Here is a 15,900-nt window from a genome sequence, read left to right on the forward strand (position 1 = left end):
AACAGTATGTAATTATATATGTGTTTTCCGATGGTCTTAGGCGACCCCTGTGAAAGGGTCGTTCGACCCCCAAAAGGTTGCGACCCACAGGTTGAGAACCGCTGCTCTAGAGAGTACATATGCTGGGTTCTTTGTCTTAAGGGTTTTTATCTGTTTTCTAAAGGTGGGAATTTTAGGGGAGGTCTCAGGAGGATCTCAATAAAATGTCCATCAGCTTTACAGGTGTGTCCTTTAATGTGCTGATGCATCAAAATGAGCATATAGAGTGGTCAGGGTCATCCTCTGGTCAGTTTCACCTTCAAAGAATGTCACCAAAGAGGGACCCGACCAAGGCGGGTCTGCCCCAGTTTGGTCTAAAATGTGTAAATAAGACCTTGCTACTTATTATCTGGATTTAAATTGGTTGACCAGTTTGTTCAGGTGTCTCAGTTTCCCCATTTCACTTGCTAAGGAATTTTCCTAGCTTCTTCCCTGACCTGTCTCAAAGGAAGTATTGAATTAATAGAATTTATAATTTAATTTTCTCATAAACTTTGAAGAAAATATTGGCATTGAAATATTGACACAGTGTTTCATATGTAAGAATTATTTCTGACCTTCATATTTTAAGGATGCATTATTGCATTTCTGACTTTCTAAATATTTGTCTTATATAACAGAAAAAGTTCATTCTTAATCTGATTATGAAGCAACTTCTGCTTTTCCATTTTTATATATGACTTTGGTTATAGGTAGCACTTGTGATCTATTTTCAGTCTTCATGTCTGAACTTGTTTAGATTTTAAACATGTGTGGACTTGTTAACTCTAAAAAACAAATAATTGATTTTTTTTAAATGTTTGCTTCCTCATAAGAGTAACATAGTTTATGAAATTGAAGGGACATTTTGAGCCAATATGAAATCACTTGAACTTGAGTGAATATTAGACTAGTTCATAAAAATTGGTTCTCCCAGAATGTGTTGAAAGAAAACTTTCCTTGAGGCTTCCACTGTGACGGTTCACCAGTCAAATGCATACACCCTCCCTTAGGAAGCCAAAGATAGAATCTCATTTGCTGCCACTTCCTTTTGGAAAGGATACTGGATTACTACCTAGAAGCCCTTGATTCTTGATCTAGCTCACTGTGACCTTGAGCAAATCTCTCAGTCTCCCAGGGCTTCAGTTGAGTTTTTTCATCTGTCAGGTATGAGAGTCCAACTCGAGTCAGTGGTTTCCAATTAGAGCCATAGAGATCTTCTGAAGGCCATTGGGGCGGAGAAATGCTTTATTAATCACCCACCCTGCTTTAACCTGAGAAGCTGCTTATGTGTGTGGAATGAACATGGTATAATCCATAAAGTAAATAACTAAAGGATTTTTGAATAACAATTATCTGCTATTTTTAAGATATATTTTTTTAAAATATATTTTATTGATTTTTTACAGAGAGGAAGGGAGAGAGATAGAGAGTCAGAAACATCGATGAGAGAGAAACATCGATCACCTGCCTCCTGCACATCTCCTACTGGGGATGTGCCCGCAACCCAGATACATGCCCCTGACCGGAATCGAACCTGGGACCCTTCAGTCCGCAAGCCGACGCTCTATCCACTGAGCCAAACCGGTTTCGGCTTTAAGATATATTTTTATTGATTTCAGAGAGGAAGGGAGAGGGAGAGAGAGAGAGCAACATCAATGATGACAGAGAATTATTGATAAGCTGGCTGCCTCCTGCACGCCCCACACTGAGGATCAAGCCTGCAACCCAGGCATGTGCCCTGACCAGGAAGGGAACTGTGACCTCCTGGTTCATAGGTCAGTGCTCAACCACTAAGCCATGCCGGCTGGGCCATTATCTGCTAATTTTAAGATACAGATGAGTGGTTCACTGTGTCGAGCCAGCTCAGCCAAGGGCTCGAAAGCCTGAGTGAGGGTGGTGAAGGATGAAGAAATGACAGACAAAGAGAATAGGCTGGGTCTATCAGCCGTGGGCAAACTACGGCCCGGATCCGGCCCGTTCAGCTGTTCTATCCGGCCTGCGGAGTGGAAAGAGCGGAGGGTTCTCTTGCTCTCCCCTCCACTCCTTCACCAGCAGCAGTGTTAACATGGCAACGTCGGGAAACACGGCCACAGCTCCTTCTTCTGAGTCCAGTTTAAGAACCCATTGTGGCCCTCGAGTCAAAAAGTTTGCCCACCCCTGGCTAGGTGGATCTTCCTGTGCCTGGATGAGGCCACAGAGAAAAACCAGAGGCAAGCTGAGCCTTTATTTTATAGCCAGAGGTAAACAAGGTAGTGGTCACCATAGTTACAATGTTCTCGTGAGTTTCACTTGTTTTGGCAGCACTTGCTACATCTCTCTCAGCCCATTAGCTTCCCAGATAAGATCTAGGGAGTGTCATAAGGTCAAGCCTAATTATGCTAAGAGAACTGTGCCCTCTAAGCTGGGACTTATTTGTGGCTTTGCCAGCAGGTCAGTCTGAGGCTTAACCCTATAGCCGCACCCTACAGTTCACATATCTGAAATCATAAATCTATACACCAAACTGACTATTCGGAAATTTCTGTTGGCATTTTATGAAATTGCCCTGTTGATTTATATTATGCTCTTATTTCCCCTCAAAACTAATTATTACAAATAAAGTATAAGCTTGATGTCTTTCTCACTCCTTTATTTCATGGGAATAAACGGAAAGTTTTATTTATTCTTTGGAACACTCAGATTATTTTTGTTTATTTATATCTTCAAAATATTATTAATAAAATACATTAAGCTAGTTGATATCTCCATTTTTTCTAGGTACATTAATATCTACTTTGTTCATTATACATTTTAAAAAATTAACATTCAGTGGCCTTTTATAAGTCATTTTTGTTTTATATATCATCTGTTATTTTGTGCTTGAGATTTGCTCCATGTAATACACAGTATCTTCAATCTTTTCCTCACCACTAATTTTTTTTCCCTCTGAAAAAAGAAAAGTGTGTGTTGGTTTTTCCAAGCTTTGCTTTCCCATCTCAGGGTAAATCTCAACAGAGTTGATGAGAGATTAGACTGGCTCCTACCTCCACTAGCATTGGTTCCTGTTCCTACAGTACCAAAGCTGCTGTCTCAGAGGACAACAGTGACCACCCAGTTGTCAAATCCAGTGCCATCTCCCAGTCCTTGTCCTATTTGACTTTCTAAACAAATGACATTGAAATCTGTACCTTTTTTGAAACATTCTCGTCTCCTGGAATATCGCTCCTGTCTTCCTCTGATTTTTTTTTCCACACAGGTTCTTTTGTTAGTTTATGATATACAGAGGCTCCAACTTTATTTGTCCTACTTCTTTCAGTGAATATTGCTCTTAAAATAAATGTACCCACTTCCAAGATTTTGACTGTCACCTTTCTACAGGTGACTCCTAAATCTCTATGGACCCAAATTTCCAAAAGTTGACTTCTCCTCTACATAGTCCATTAACACTTCAGACTTATTTTTCATGATTACACTATATACTTTTTCCTGATTTCTCAGTAATGAGTCTTCTGTCATCTAAGACTCAAGTCAGCTAGAAACCCAGAGTCATCTTTTTACTACTTTCTTCCTCCCTTGTCTTACACGTTGTCTTTTCCAACCTGTGCCCAATCTTCCTGCATCTTTTTTTAAATTTACTTTTATTGTTGACAGTATTACAGAAGCCCCCCATTTTCCTCCTTTGCCCACCTCTACCCAGCCTCCACCCAACTGCCTTCACCTTATTTCATGTCTTCAACACTTCTCATCTGAGCAATTGAAATAGCCTTCCAATCAAATTCTCCTTCTCCAGTCCTTCCTCTGCATTTTGCTTCCTAATTCGCAGATTGGATATTATCTTCCTGCTCAAAAAAAGTATTTACCTCCCCATTATAGCCGAAACCGGTTTGGCTCAGTGGATAGAGCGTCGGCCTGCGGACTAAAAGGTCCCAGGTTCGATTCCGGTCAAGGGCATGTGCCTGGGTTGCGGGCATATTCCCAGTGGGAGATGTGCAGGAGGCAGCTGATCGATGTTTCTCTCTCATCAATGTTTCTGGCTCTCTATCCCTCTCCCTTCCTCTCTGTGGAAAATCAATAAAATATATATTTTTTAAAAAAGTATTTACCTCCCCATTATTATAGCGAAAACCCAGTTTCCTATGAAAGGTAAGACCATTCACAACTTAGATCCAGCCTGCTTTCCAGCTGCCTTCTTTTTCTCTTCCCCTTACCTCATCCTCACTTCTCTACATACTCTTACCCCATAAAGCCTTGACTTTCCATCAGATCAGATTATTCTTTTTCCTCAGACTTGTCATGTTCTCTATCCATTAGAAAGAAAAGTCACTAGAATGCATTTAATTCCTCAGGTAAAGTAACTATACAACATAAATATCTTTTAAAAAATATTTTTATTGATTTCAGAGAAGAAGGGAGAGAGAGAGAAACATCAATTACGAGAGAGAATCATTGATTGGTTGGTTCCTACACACCCCACAGTGGGGATCAAGCCCACAACTGGGCACATGCCCAGACTGGGAATCGAACCGTAACCTCCTGGTTCATAGGTCCAGGCTCAATCACTGAGCCATGCCGGCTGGGCCATAAATATTTTTTTTTAAACATCTGTTGTAAGCCATTCGTATTTCTGGCTTCCATAGCTTCTTTAAAAACATCATTTATTTTCTAGAGTACTTTAATTTGATATACATTATGCTGTGCTTTATCTGAATTAATTTCGAATGCCAGCATAATTTGAGCTCATAAATATGTATAAAATATCCCTATTAAGACATTCCATTTTAAATATTTGGAATAATATAAGTAAATACCAGTCTAGTTGTTGTCTATTTTTTAATTTTGAGAATAAAAATACAAAGTGAAAATTGTATTAACTCTTACTCCAAGAACTAGATAAAGCTGTGTAACAGCAAATATTTAAAATCATTTCCTAGAATGCAGTTTTACACTTTTCAGCCAGTGACTTATACAGAAGAAGTGCTTAGTAAGTACTGAATTGTGCTGAATTCAGATATTGTGTCTGAAATTGCATCTGATATTGTTAGTACATGAGATTAAGATAACTCAGTGTGGCATAAGTTACATTAGCAAGATTTTTTAATAAATTGCTCTTATTCTCCTGGCTGTACTATTTCAAAGTGAATGTTAATTCCACATATTTTGAAAATTAGTTTCCTGTGTTTTTAATTTGTTAACTTCATACAATTACTGATAAGAAATATGCCCTATCTATAATAATAAAAGCATAATATGCTAATTAGACCGGACAGCTGAACAACCTTCCAGACGTCATTCCAGACATCCTTCTGGACGAAGCCACAGCAGTGGGGACCGAGGCAGAGGCAGTTAGGGGTGACCAGGCAGGCAGGCGAGCTGTTAGGGGTGATCAGGCAGGCAGGTGAGTGGTTAGGGGCATCAGGCAGGCAGGCAGAGTGGTTAGGGGCGATCAGGCAGGCAGGCAGAGACAGTTAGGGGCGATCAGGCAGACAGGTGAGCAATTAAGGGTGATCAGGCAGGCAGGCAGGCAGAGTGGTTAAGGGCGATCAGGCAGGCAGAGTGGTTAGGGGCAATCAGGCAGGCAAGCGAGTGGTTAGGGGTGATGAGGCAGGAAGGCAGAGTGGTTAGGGGCAATCAGGCAGACAGGCAGACAAGAGGTTAGGAGCCAGCAGTCCTGGATTGTGAGAGGGATATCCCAGAATGTGAGAGAGTGCAGGCTGGGCTGAGGGACACCCCCCCCCCGCCCCGTGCATGAATTTCATGCACTGGGTCTCTAGTCTATATATATAAAAGCCTAAGCAACCGTTCAACCGGTAGCTATGATGTGCACTGACCACCAGGGGGCAGATATTCAACACATAGGCATGGAAACATGGAACAGACTGATGAATCTCAGAGGGAAAGGGGGAGAGGGAGGGCAGGAAGAGATTAACCAAAAATCTTATATGCATGCTAGAGGCCCGGTGCATGAATCCGTGTACCGGTGGGGTCCTTCGGCCTGGCCTGCGGGGATCGGGCCGAAACCAGCAGTCTGACATCCCCCAAGGGGTCCCAGATTGCGAGAGGGTGCAGGCCAGGCCGTGGGACCCCACCAGTGCACAAATCTGTGCACTGGGCCTCTGGTGTATAATAAATAGGTGATTCCTCTTCAGGAAATTTCATTGTTGGGTTGTATTATTGTTGCCACATTTAGTACTGTATTCCATGGCAGTGATGGATAATCTATGCTTTTATTTTAGTTTAAATACTTCCAAAGCTTATCTTCTGCCCAAGTAAACTCAATTTTCTTCACATAAGAAATAAGAATAATGTATATGCATAAGTCCATATTTAAATTAGAACTGCTCATTAGTCTAACCTCTTCCCGGTAAGTATATTGCTTATAAAAGTAGCAAGCTGCAAAAAGATCTCGGTCCCTTTTATGGCCCAGCTGGAGTAGGTGATGCTGCCCAGTGTGCTCAGAAATCAAAGGGTCTGCTGCAGACCAAATCAAGCAGTTCTGTCCTTCCATCCATCTGAAACAACCTATTGTACAGTGTTTTGCTTTTCATGTGGGTGTATATGTTTTTATTTTCTTCTTATACTGTATGGAAACTCCTTGAGGATGGATCCAGCTGTCATCACTTTATATCTCTATTACTTAGTATATATATATAACTGCATGGTAGGCAGTTAGTAAATACCTGTTGGAGGTTGTTTTAAAAGTTTTTATCAAAGAAAAAAGTGCTAAATAACCCAAATACTAATTTCTGCAAAACCCTATTAGCATAACATTATCTTTCTCATTTTTACCTATTTGCTTATCAAATAATATTCTGTATTAGTCTACTTTATTTTGTTGCATTGTTATTAAAAGACCTTCGTAGTTTCAATGATGTCAAGTGTTTATTTTATTTTGTAAACTTGTTTAATTATAATTATTAATTATAATTTATTTATGCCTTTAAAATAATGCTCTAGTTACAGATGAGTCTATACCGTCTTATTCTGAAGGTGATATGCCAAGAAATGACAGTAGCGTGTGGTCAAAAGTAACTGAAGAAGGAACAGAGCTATCACAACGGCTCATGAGGAGTGGTTTTGCTGGAACGGAAATAGATCCTGAAAATGAAGAACTTATGCTGAATATTAGCTCTCGACTACAAGCAGCAGTTGAAAAACTCCTGGAAGCCATAAGTGAAACCAGTAGTCAGGTAACCTCCTTATATTACTAATATATACTGAGTTTGTAGTAGGTTTTCTTTTAAGCCAAGGAACAACTAAGTGATTTCTCTCTACAGTTCCAGAAATTTAGTTAGGCTCCCTGTTAATAATTGGTTATCTTGCCCTGGCCAGTGTTGCTCAGTTCTTTGAGCATTGTCCCATTCACCAAAAGGTCAGTGGTTCCATTCCTAGTCAGGGCACATGTGTAGATTGCAGGTTTGATCTCCAATCAGGGTGCATGTGGGAGGCAACCGATCAATGTTTCTCTCACATCCATGTCTCTCTCTCTCCCTTCCTCTATCTCTAAAGTAGATTTAAAAATTTAATAATAATAATAATAATAATTGGTTGTCTTTGTGACAACCAACACTGGTATCAATAGTCCTCTTTTTAGGTGATAAAGTATAATGTGCTGACATATTATTCTAGTTCTAAAATTGAATCTTGTTTTAATTTTCAGATTTTCTAGACTCTTACATGTTACTTTTTTTATACCAAAAGAGGTTTTAACTTCACCATTATATGAAATATTCAAGTATAATATATATAATTCATTTGAAGGAATAGTATATATTATCCCAAAAACAAACTATATGCTCTAGTATGTCATAACATTACTATTATAATATGAACAAATCAGACCTACAATTTCTTTACATGATTTTCACATCCTTTTCACAAATATGAATCGATTACTTCACTTTTCAGACTATCTCTTGTTAGGAAATTAGAGTGTAGGACAGTTTCTACATTAAAATAATATCCTATCTAATAAAAGAGAAACATGGTAATTAGCCGTACCTCCGCTACCCTTCCCATTGGCTAATCAGGGTGATATGCAAATTAACTGCCAGCCAAGATGGTGGCCAGCAGCCAGGCAGCTTGAAGCGAACATGAGGCTTGCTTGCTTCAGTGATGGAGGAAGCCAACGTTCCCTGCCTGCCTTGCCGGCCTCTGAGCTTGCAGTTTGAAACATTGTTACAAATATAGAAGCTAAACAAAACCCCAAAAACCTGCTTTCAGCCAGCCGGGATCTCAGAGCTGGAGTTGAAACAGTGTTTCGATTATAGAACCCAAACAAACCAGATACCTGCTTTCAGCAGTGGAGGCGTAAGAGCTAGAGCCAAGCCTCAGAGCTAAAGCTGGCCCAGAATAAAAAAGAAAATAAAAAAGGAGCGGTTGGGAGCTTCAGTCACCTGCCAGCCTGAAAACAGCCCTCAGCCCCTCACCCAGACTGGCCAGGGACCCCAGTGGGGACCCCCACCCTGAAGGGTGTGTGACCAGCTGCAAACAGCCATCATCCCCTCATCCAGGCTGTCCAGGCACCCCAGTGGGGACCCCAACCCTGATCCAGGACACCCTTCAGGGCAAACCAGCCGGCCCCCACCCATGCACCAGGCCTCTATCCTATATAGTAAAAGGGTAATATGCCTCCCACCAGGATCAGCGGAGTCGCGAGGCCTCCCAGCACCGGGATCAGCGTGACAGGGGGCAGCGCCCAAACCCGCTGATCGCCCTGCGGCTCTGTGTGTGACAGGGGGCGGTGCCCCAACTCCCCTATCGGCCCTACTCTGTGAGTGACAGGGGGGAGCTCCTCAACCCCCTGATCGGCACTGCTCTGTGCGTGACAGGGTACAGAGCCCCAACCCCCCTAATGGGCCCTGCTCTGTGAGTGACAGGGGGCATTGCCCCAACCCCCTGATTGGCCCTGCTCTGTGCGTGACGGGGTGGCGCCGTAACCTCCCCATCGACCCTGCCTTGAGTGTGACAGGGGGCGGTGCCCCAACCCCCCTATCGGCCCTACCCTGAGCGTGACTGAGGGTGGCATCGCAACCTCCTGATCCACCCTGCTCTGTGCATGACAGGGGGTGGCGCCCCAACTCCCCAATCGGCTCTGCTCTGAGCCCGACCAGGGGCTGCACCTAGGGATTGGGCCTGCCCTCTGCCACCTGGGAGCAGGCCTAAGCCAGCAGGTCATTATCTCCCGAGGGGTCCCAGGCTGCGAGAGAGCACAGGCCGGGCTGAGCCCCCCCCCCCCCCCGAGTGCACAAATTTTTGTGCACTGGGCCTCTAGTCAATATTATGAAAGGACTGTGGCCCTAACGCCATAATGACCAAAGACCAACGCGGGTGGGTCGGGCGGTGAGCGCAGCGAGGCGCATGCAGGTCAGCAGGGCTGTGTGTGCGGGTGTGTGGGGCTGTGAGCACAGCCAGGCCGCATGGGTGGGTGGGGCCGCGCAATTTCGTGCGCTGGGCTTCTAGTTTTTATAGAAATTTTAAAGCAAGGTATTTATAACAAATCGCAGTTTTCTGTTTATAAAATTTTTACATCATGTATGATAGTTGTCTCAAGTTTCTCTATGCAGAATTTTTTAAATTATTTTCTATTAAAATGAAGTAAATTCACTTATTTATTTTTAAAATGTTGAACTGGGTCCTGGCCGGGGTGTGCTGCTCAGTATTTGGAGCATCAGCCCTGTACCAAAGAGTCTCGGGCTTGATTTCTAGTCATGGCACATACCCAGGTTGCAGGTTTGATCCCCGGTTTGGGGCACATGAGTGAGACAACCAATCAATGTTTTTCTCACTCTGTCTCTTTCCCTCTCTCCCTCTCTCCCTTTCCCTTCCTCTCTCTAATATATGGTGACAGGAGAAGATTTGACTTTGTGTGGTGGGCACACAGTGCAATATATAGATCTTGTAACATAAAAACCCACACCTTAAACCTATATGTTCATTATGACAGATTATTGACCAGTATTACCCTGCCCCCCCAAAAAATCAATAAAAATGTTTTTTTTAATAATTAAAAATAAAATAACTAGTAAGCATTTTCTTACTAACTATCAGGGCATCTGCCTTTAGGCTGATTTCATAATATCTATTGTAGTAGTATTTTACTTTATGTATTTGATTTGACAAGTGACTTGCCCAGTGGTATGTCCAAATCCATATAATAATACATTTATTATGATGGATTAAACTTCTCTTTTGCCCAAACGTGCTACTATAAAATTGGGCTTATATTCAGCCCATTGCAGTTTCCTATTTCTGATAGCTTTCATTATAATATGAAGAGAAGGACTTAGAGACTGTCCTCAAGCCTTTAGAAAGATAAGTCTCTATAACCTACTCCTTATTCAGCAGTCTCTCTGTGGTTCTGTAGAACATTATCTTTGAGAGTGTGGCTTCAGAGTCTTGATTGTTGGGGTCAGGTGAAAATAGAAATCAGTCTGTTCTGTAGGAATAGTCTTTCACAAAGTTTTCAGAACCCAGAGATACTATTGAGAGCCACAGAAGATTATTTACCAAGAGATTCCTAAGTCCTTGGAAGAAATGAATGAATAAAGAATGTACTCTCACAGAGTGATTGTTATTGTAGGCAACTCTCTTGAATTTATTATCATTTTAAGAATGGTGGGTCCTAAACTTCATGTTTCTATATTTTCTCAAAAAAAGAGACTTTTCCTGAGGATGAAGCAGTAGTACAAGTTAGGATTTTGTTTTGTCATTTTTTTGTTGAAACATTTTGCCATTAGCATTGTCCCCAATGTGCTATTATAAGCATTAGTTGGGGTATTGTATCCAGTATTCATTATCATTAGAGAAATAAGTAAATAAAAATCTAAAGGAGAACAACAGAAATATTTTACAATTTGATGGAAATAGTTCTGGGGGAAAAGGTTAAATAGCTTGAGGTTGTACAAATAACCTAGTTTGTACAAGCTAGTTAGTTTGGGAAACATAACTGTACCACAAATTAAGTCTTCAAATATACATTAAAATCTTGATTATCTGAAACCTGGAGATAATGAACTAGTCTGGATAATTAAAAGGGTATCCTAAATAATTGAAGTCATTTTAACTTTTTATTTCAAAGTGTCTTATGTGCTTTCTAAAATTAAATACACACACACATATATATCTTGAATTATTCTAATTCAGAGTATTCTTTCTGGATATTAGTTATAATCTATCACAGTTTATATACTGTTGTTAGGAGAGCTATTTGCCCCTCTCCTAAATCATCTTAACTGCTGTTTTGAGTCTTTTCCCCCCTAATTCTACTGTGTTTTTTGGTGGTTATTTTCTTAACCTTGACCTTTATTCTTAGTTACAAAGAGATACCACTTACACATAAATGTGTGTGTGTGTTTACATGGATGGAAACAAGTTTTACACGCTTTCAAAATTAGGTTGGGGGACTATGATTTGAATTATTTTAATTCCGGATCACCTTTCTGAACGTGAATATATATGCTGTCAGTTAACATACTGTTGTTACGAGGGCTGTTGCCCCATTCTGAATCTTAATCTACTACTTTCTTGAGTCTTGTTTTCCTCCCTGGTGTTTTCTCTCTTTCCTTTGTAGTTAGTTCTTATCTTGACCTAAATGTTTCTATTTATAAAGGGATACTTCTTACTTTCAGCACTTTGTTTTTGCTTCAAATAAGATAAATTGGACACCAGAGTATCCAAATAAACTGTAATTTGCAAAGGGAGCCAAGAAAGAGTATTTTGAGAGGTATTTCACATGCTAAGCATGAGTCCCACCAGTTCATAAAGCTGAGTGGCCATAATGCTGATGATTTTTTTCTGCTGAATCCCAGTAATGTCACATTTAGCTGCATCAGTGGTAGGATTACGTCTCCATCTTGTACAGATGTTCAGACAACTAACTGGAGGGTTCACATAAGAAATTTGTCATTAATTAATCCAGAATTGTAAGAGGCAGCTGCCCCTTCCTTGCCACAAACCATCTCCCTGTAGATTCTGGGCTTTCTGTAGAAAACCTCATTTTCTCTGCCCTAATTATTAGCCTTGGGTATTGGCTCCTCTAACAATTTTGTGTGGTGAAAACGACTATAAGATGGATTTTTGTTAATAATACTGCCTTGCTTTAATATGGGGTTTTCCATTAAAGATAAGTTTTATGGGTTTAGGATATTTAGTTACTAGATAGAGAAAAGGCACCACAATAAAAGTTTTTTTCATTTATTTAAAAACAACTCTCACTTTTGAGGATCTTTTAATTGAAAAGTAAGTTGCTCATCTTTTAAAACTTTGAGTAGCTGGTTTATTCACTATTGCCCAGGTTTTTTTTGAGCTACAAGAAGGCTATTATGTACAACTTGTGCTTTTAAGTTTTAGTTAAGAGTGTAGTGTATCTTATGTGATATAATTACCAACTATGTAGCTTTTCAAAAGAGGTGTGTGTTTTTTCTGTTAATATTCACTCTATAAACAATTCAGTGTGGAAATAGGTCGTAACTGGACTATCTATACAGGGGTGGGACAAAAATAGGATTATTGTTGTTTGTAAGGAAAATAATACAATAATTAATCAATAATAGTACAAGAATAAACTCTGTGTACTCACACTGTAAACCTGCTTTACCCCACCCTGTATTCTAGTAACTGCTTAAAAGAATGAGTATTATTTCTAAGGAAATATCAAAAAGAAGTACTTAGTTTTCCAGAAATAATTATGATTATTTCATTTAGTTGCAGAACTCATTGGTAATGTGGTTTCACATTTTTAAATTAAACAAAAATTGTAATGGGATGGAAAAACACTAGCTTATCTCAGAAGCATTATAACTTATCTAAATACCCTTTTCAAAGCTCTTACATGGAACTGGAATCCTGTTAGGCAGGCCTTTTTGTGGGCGTATTAATTCACATTCCACCTGTCAGAGTACCTATAGGTACACTAAACCACACCCTCTGTTCTGACCTTTTCTTCAGGGGACACTGACTAGAATCCTTTGGCGCAGCGTGAAAGGCTATTTGAATAGCTCAGTCAGAAGAGGTTTTACTTTTGAATTGAGTGAAGCAACAAGAACAAGGGAGATAATGTTGCAACTACATTTCTCAAGACTGCTACTATGGAGATTTAAAACTTGACCTTCCCTGCCAGGATCGGCTTGGAAGGGTTATTTCACAGACATATTTGATACTGAAAGCAGTTTTATTGCTCAGCCAGTTTGATATTTATATTTTTATCCTTTCATTCTTCAAGGATTTAGTTAATCTAGTTTAAAAGTTGTTTGCTTGCTTTTATTTTTGTTTCGTTTTGTTGACTGAAAGATCTAGGTGTTTTCTTAGGTTTGTGGGGGTTTTCTTTTTTGTTCAGTTTTTTATGAATTAGCACTATAATGTTTATTGGATAGTGCTAAAAAGAAATTTTTATACTGCTATGGTATGTCTTGATAAACTTAAAAAGAATTTTTAATGTAATGGAAAACTGATAAATAAGGAACTTTGGCAGCTGCATCTCCTAGAATGGATTCTTACAGGACCTATTTGGCAACTGTCAAACTCAGTGGCTCATGGTTGGAAGAACAAGATGAAGACATTTATGAGGTTGAATCTCGTGTGCCTTTACCACATCCATTTCCTCTATGTGAACATTTGGATGAAAATAACTCAGTAATTATTAATACTTCTATTTTTCATTTTATTCATAAAAGAAATGGGCACATATTAAAGCTTATTTCTAAAATTTCACTGCCTACCCCTCCTTATTCAGTAAGTATAAAATATTTGATTTTTTATACTTTTATTTTTAGTTTATACTTTGTTTTAATACATTTAGTTTTTTTAAAAAAATGTACAGTGAGAAATGAAGTTTAAATGCTTTTAGTAAGGATAAACAGAATAGAATCTTGTTTTGTTATTTGGTGTGTTACTATCTCTTATTCATCCTGGATGTATTGAAGGGCTAAATTTGGTCTCAGAACCCAACTTGAACTACATTTTTTATCTATGAAAGCAGAATGAGATAATATTACAGTTCTCCCGGGCCAGACAAGCTATTTTCAAAGATCTTGGCTTGTCCTGAAGAATCTTGCTTTTATATATTTATGATGTAAAAATGGAACCATTTGAGGAAATGGGCATTGTGAAACCTAAAGTAGCTAAGTGAATTGTTATGGAGCCAATTAGGAAATGTTTAACAAGCATATGGCATATTGGCCATAGTTTCAGACAAGGAAAAAGGAGACCTGAATTCTAATTTAAATTTTTTTGCTAACTTTCTAAGAAACTTTATTTTCACTGTTTTCATATTGCTACTAATCCTGTGAGGAAAAACCTTTTTTTTTTCTTCTGCTTTTCATGTGAAAAATATTTTTATAAGCATTGTTCAGGATACACCTATTTAACATAGGTTGGTATTTCAGGTTCACTTGATTTAAATATGTTGTGAATGATTCACTACAAGTTATTCAGTGTAGCTACTGGTTACTCAGCACTTTTTATGGCTTTAATGACTAACTATAATATACTAGCTAATATTTAACAAGCCAGATGGTTTTCAGAACAGTTTTGTTACCGACCCTGAAACTTTTATATTAAAGTGACAGAATATTTACTGATGCTTTAGACATATTTCAATGTAATGATAGGTTTCTTAAATTATTTGAAAATATTGATTATGAAATTTCATATTTAGTAAGTACTAGGTATTACATAGGTATTAGGGATAAATAATACCTCAACTGGATAGAAGAGGGTTTTTTTAAGTATAAAGTATCTAGGTGAACATTTGAAGGGAATCTCTTATTCCAACAAAGTGCATGTGCCATCTGCATGATAATGAAATTTGTTGGCCAAATTTACTGTATTTGATTCTTCCAACATATTTTGTTATGTACAGAGCAGCTGTACATAAAGTAGATGTATTATGGCAAACAGTTAAGTGCACTTTAAGACTGGCTTAGATCCTGTCAAGAAGTAGAATATAGAAGCAAAGACTTACTTAATTTCTTACCTAAAAGTAAGTATTTTGTTGCAAGTACTCTGTTGCATTTGTACAGTAAATTTGAAAAAGGAAAAAGACTCATATTCTTTTTAGTTAGAGCTTTGAACTCTTTTAGTGATTTCATGTATTTACCAGGGAACCAGTTAATATTTTCAGGAAACATATGTACATGTAGAAATAATTGATATATTTTTTAAATATTTGCTGTGGCTAAAAATTCAGGGAGAGTAGTTATATAAAAAATAGTTCATACTTTATGACTATGTTTCTTTATAATAAAAATTAATATTGATAAAAATTAATGCATATTAGTTATCCACATTTAAAGGAAAGTACTCTTATCAGTCTAAAGTAAAAACATATAATTTTATCTTTGTTGAGGTAGCAACATATTATATATATTTTAGGAAATATTTTATTTAAAATGTATGCTTATTTTTCATTATGAGTCTTAAATTGAATGATTGCATACCAGATATTTTAGAAATTGATTTAGAGTGACAATAAAAAGTTTTATTTAGTAACTCTAAAATCTATTTGCTATGGAAAATACCACTCAGATGTGAAGACCAGGTAGATGTCTTTAAAAATAAAAATATACTTAAATATTATAATTTTATAATACATTATTGATACATAACTATAAATCAGAAACCACTACATTTGATTCCTATCTTAAGCTTAAGACATGGTAATATTTTTAATATACTTAGTACTTTATATGTAAATTTACAAATTCTTATGACATTGTTGTGAGCCTGTTACTAATGTATGTGGTCATTGCTTTAAAAAAAATTTAATAGTGTTAATCATCTAGAACAGCGGTTCTCAACCTGTGGGTTGCGACCCCTTTGGGGGTCGAATGACCCTTTCACAGGGGTCGCCTAAGACCATCGGAAAACACATATATAATTACATATTGTTTTTGTGATTAATCA

The 15,900-nt window shown here is 38.4% G+C and overlaps 1 protein-coding gene across 10 annotated transcripts in view; it reads left to right on the plus strand.

Moving 5' to 3' along the window:
- AKAP9 (A-kinase anchoring protein 9) overlaps window positions 1-15,900 on the plus strand; it is a 134,822-nt gene that overhangs the window by 76,454 nt on the left and 42,468 nt on the right. For 9 of the 10 annotated variants that reach the window (XM_059712266.1, XM_059712259.1, XM_059712268.1 and 6 more), the window contains one exon: window positions 6,955-7,187. In XM_059712266.1, coding sequence (XP_059568249.1) covers window positions 6,955-7,187 — 233 coding nt within the window. Of the gene's footprint in view, window positions 1-6,954; window positions 7,188-12,989; window positions 13,729-15,900 lie in introns of those variants that run through there. The other variant, XM_059712269.1, reaches the window with a different exon arrangement.

The sequence above is a fragment of the Myotis daubentonii genome, chromosome 10, assembly GCF_963259705.1.
Source record: "Myotis daubentonii chromosome 10, mMyoDau2.1, whole genome shotgun sequence".
Taxonomy (NCBI): Eukaryota; Metazoa; Chordata; class Mammalia; order Chiroptera; family Vespertilionidae; genus Myotis; species Myotis daubentonii.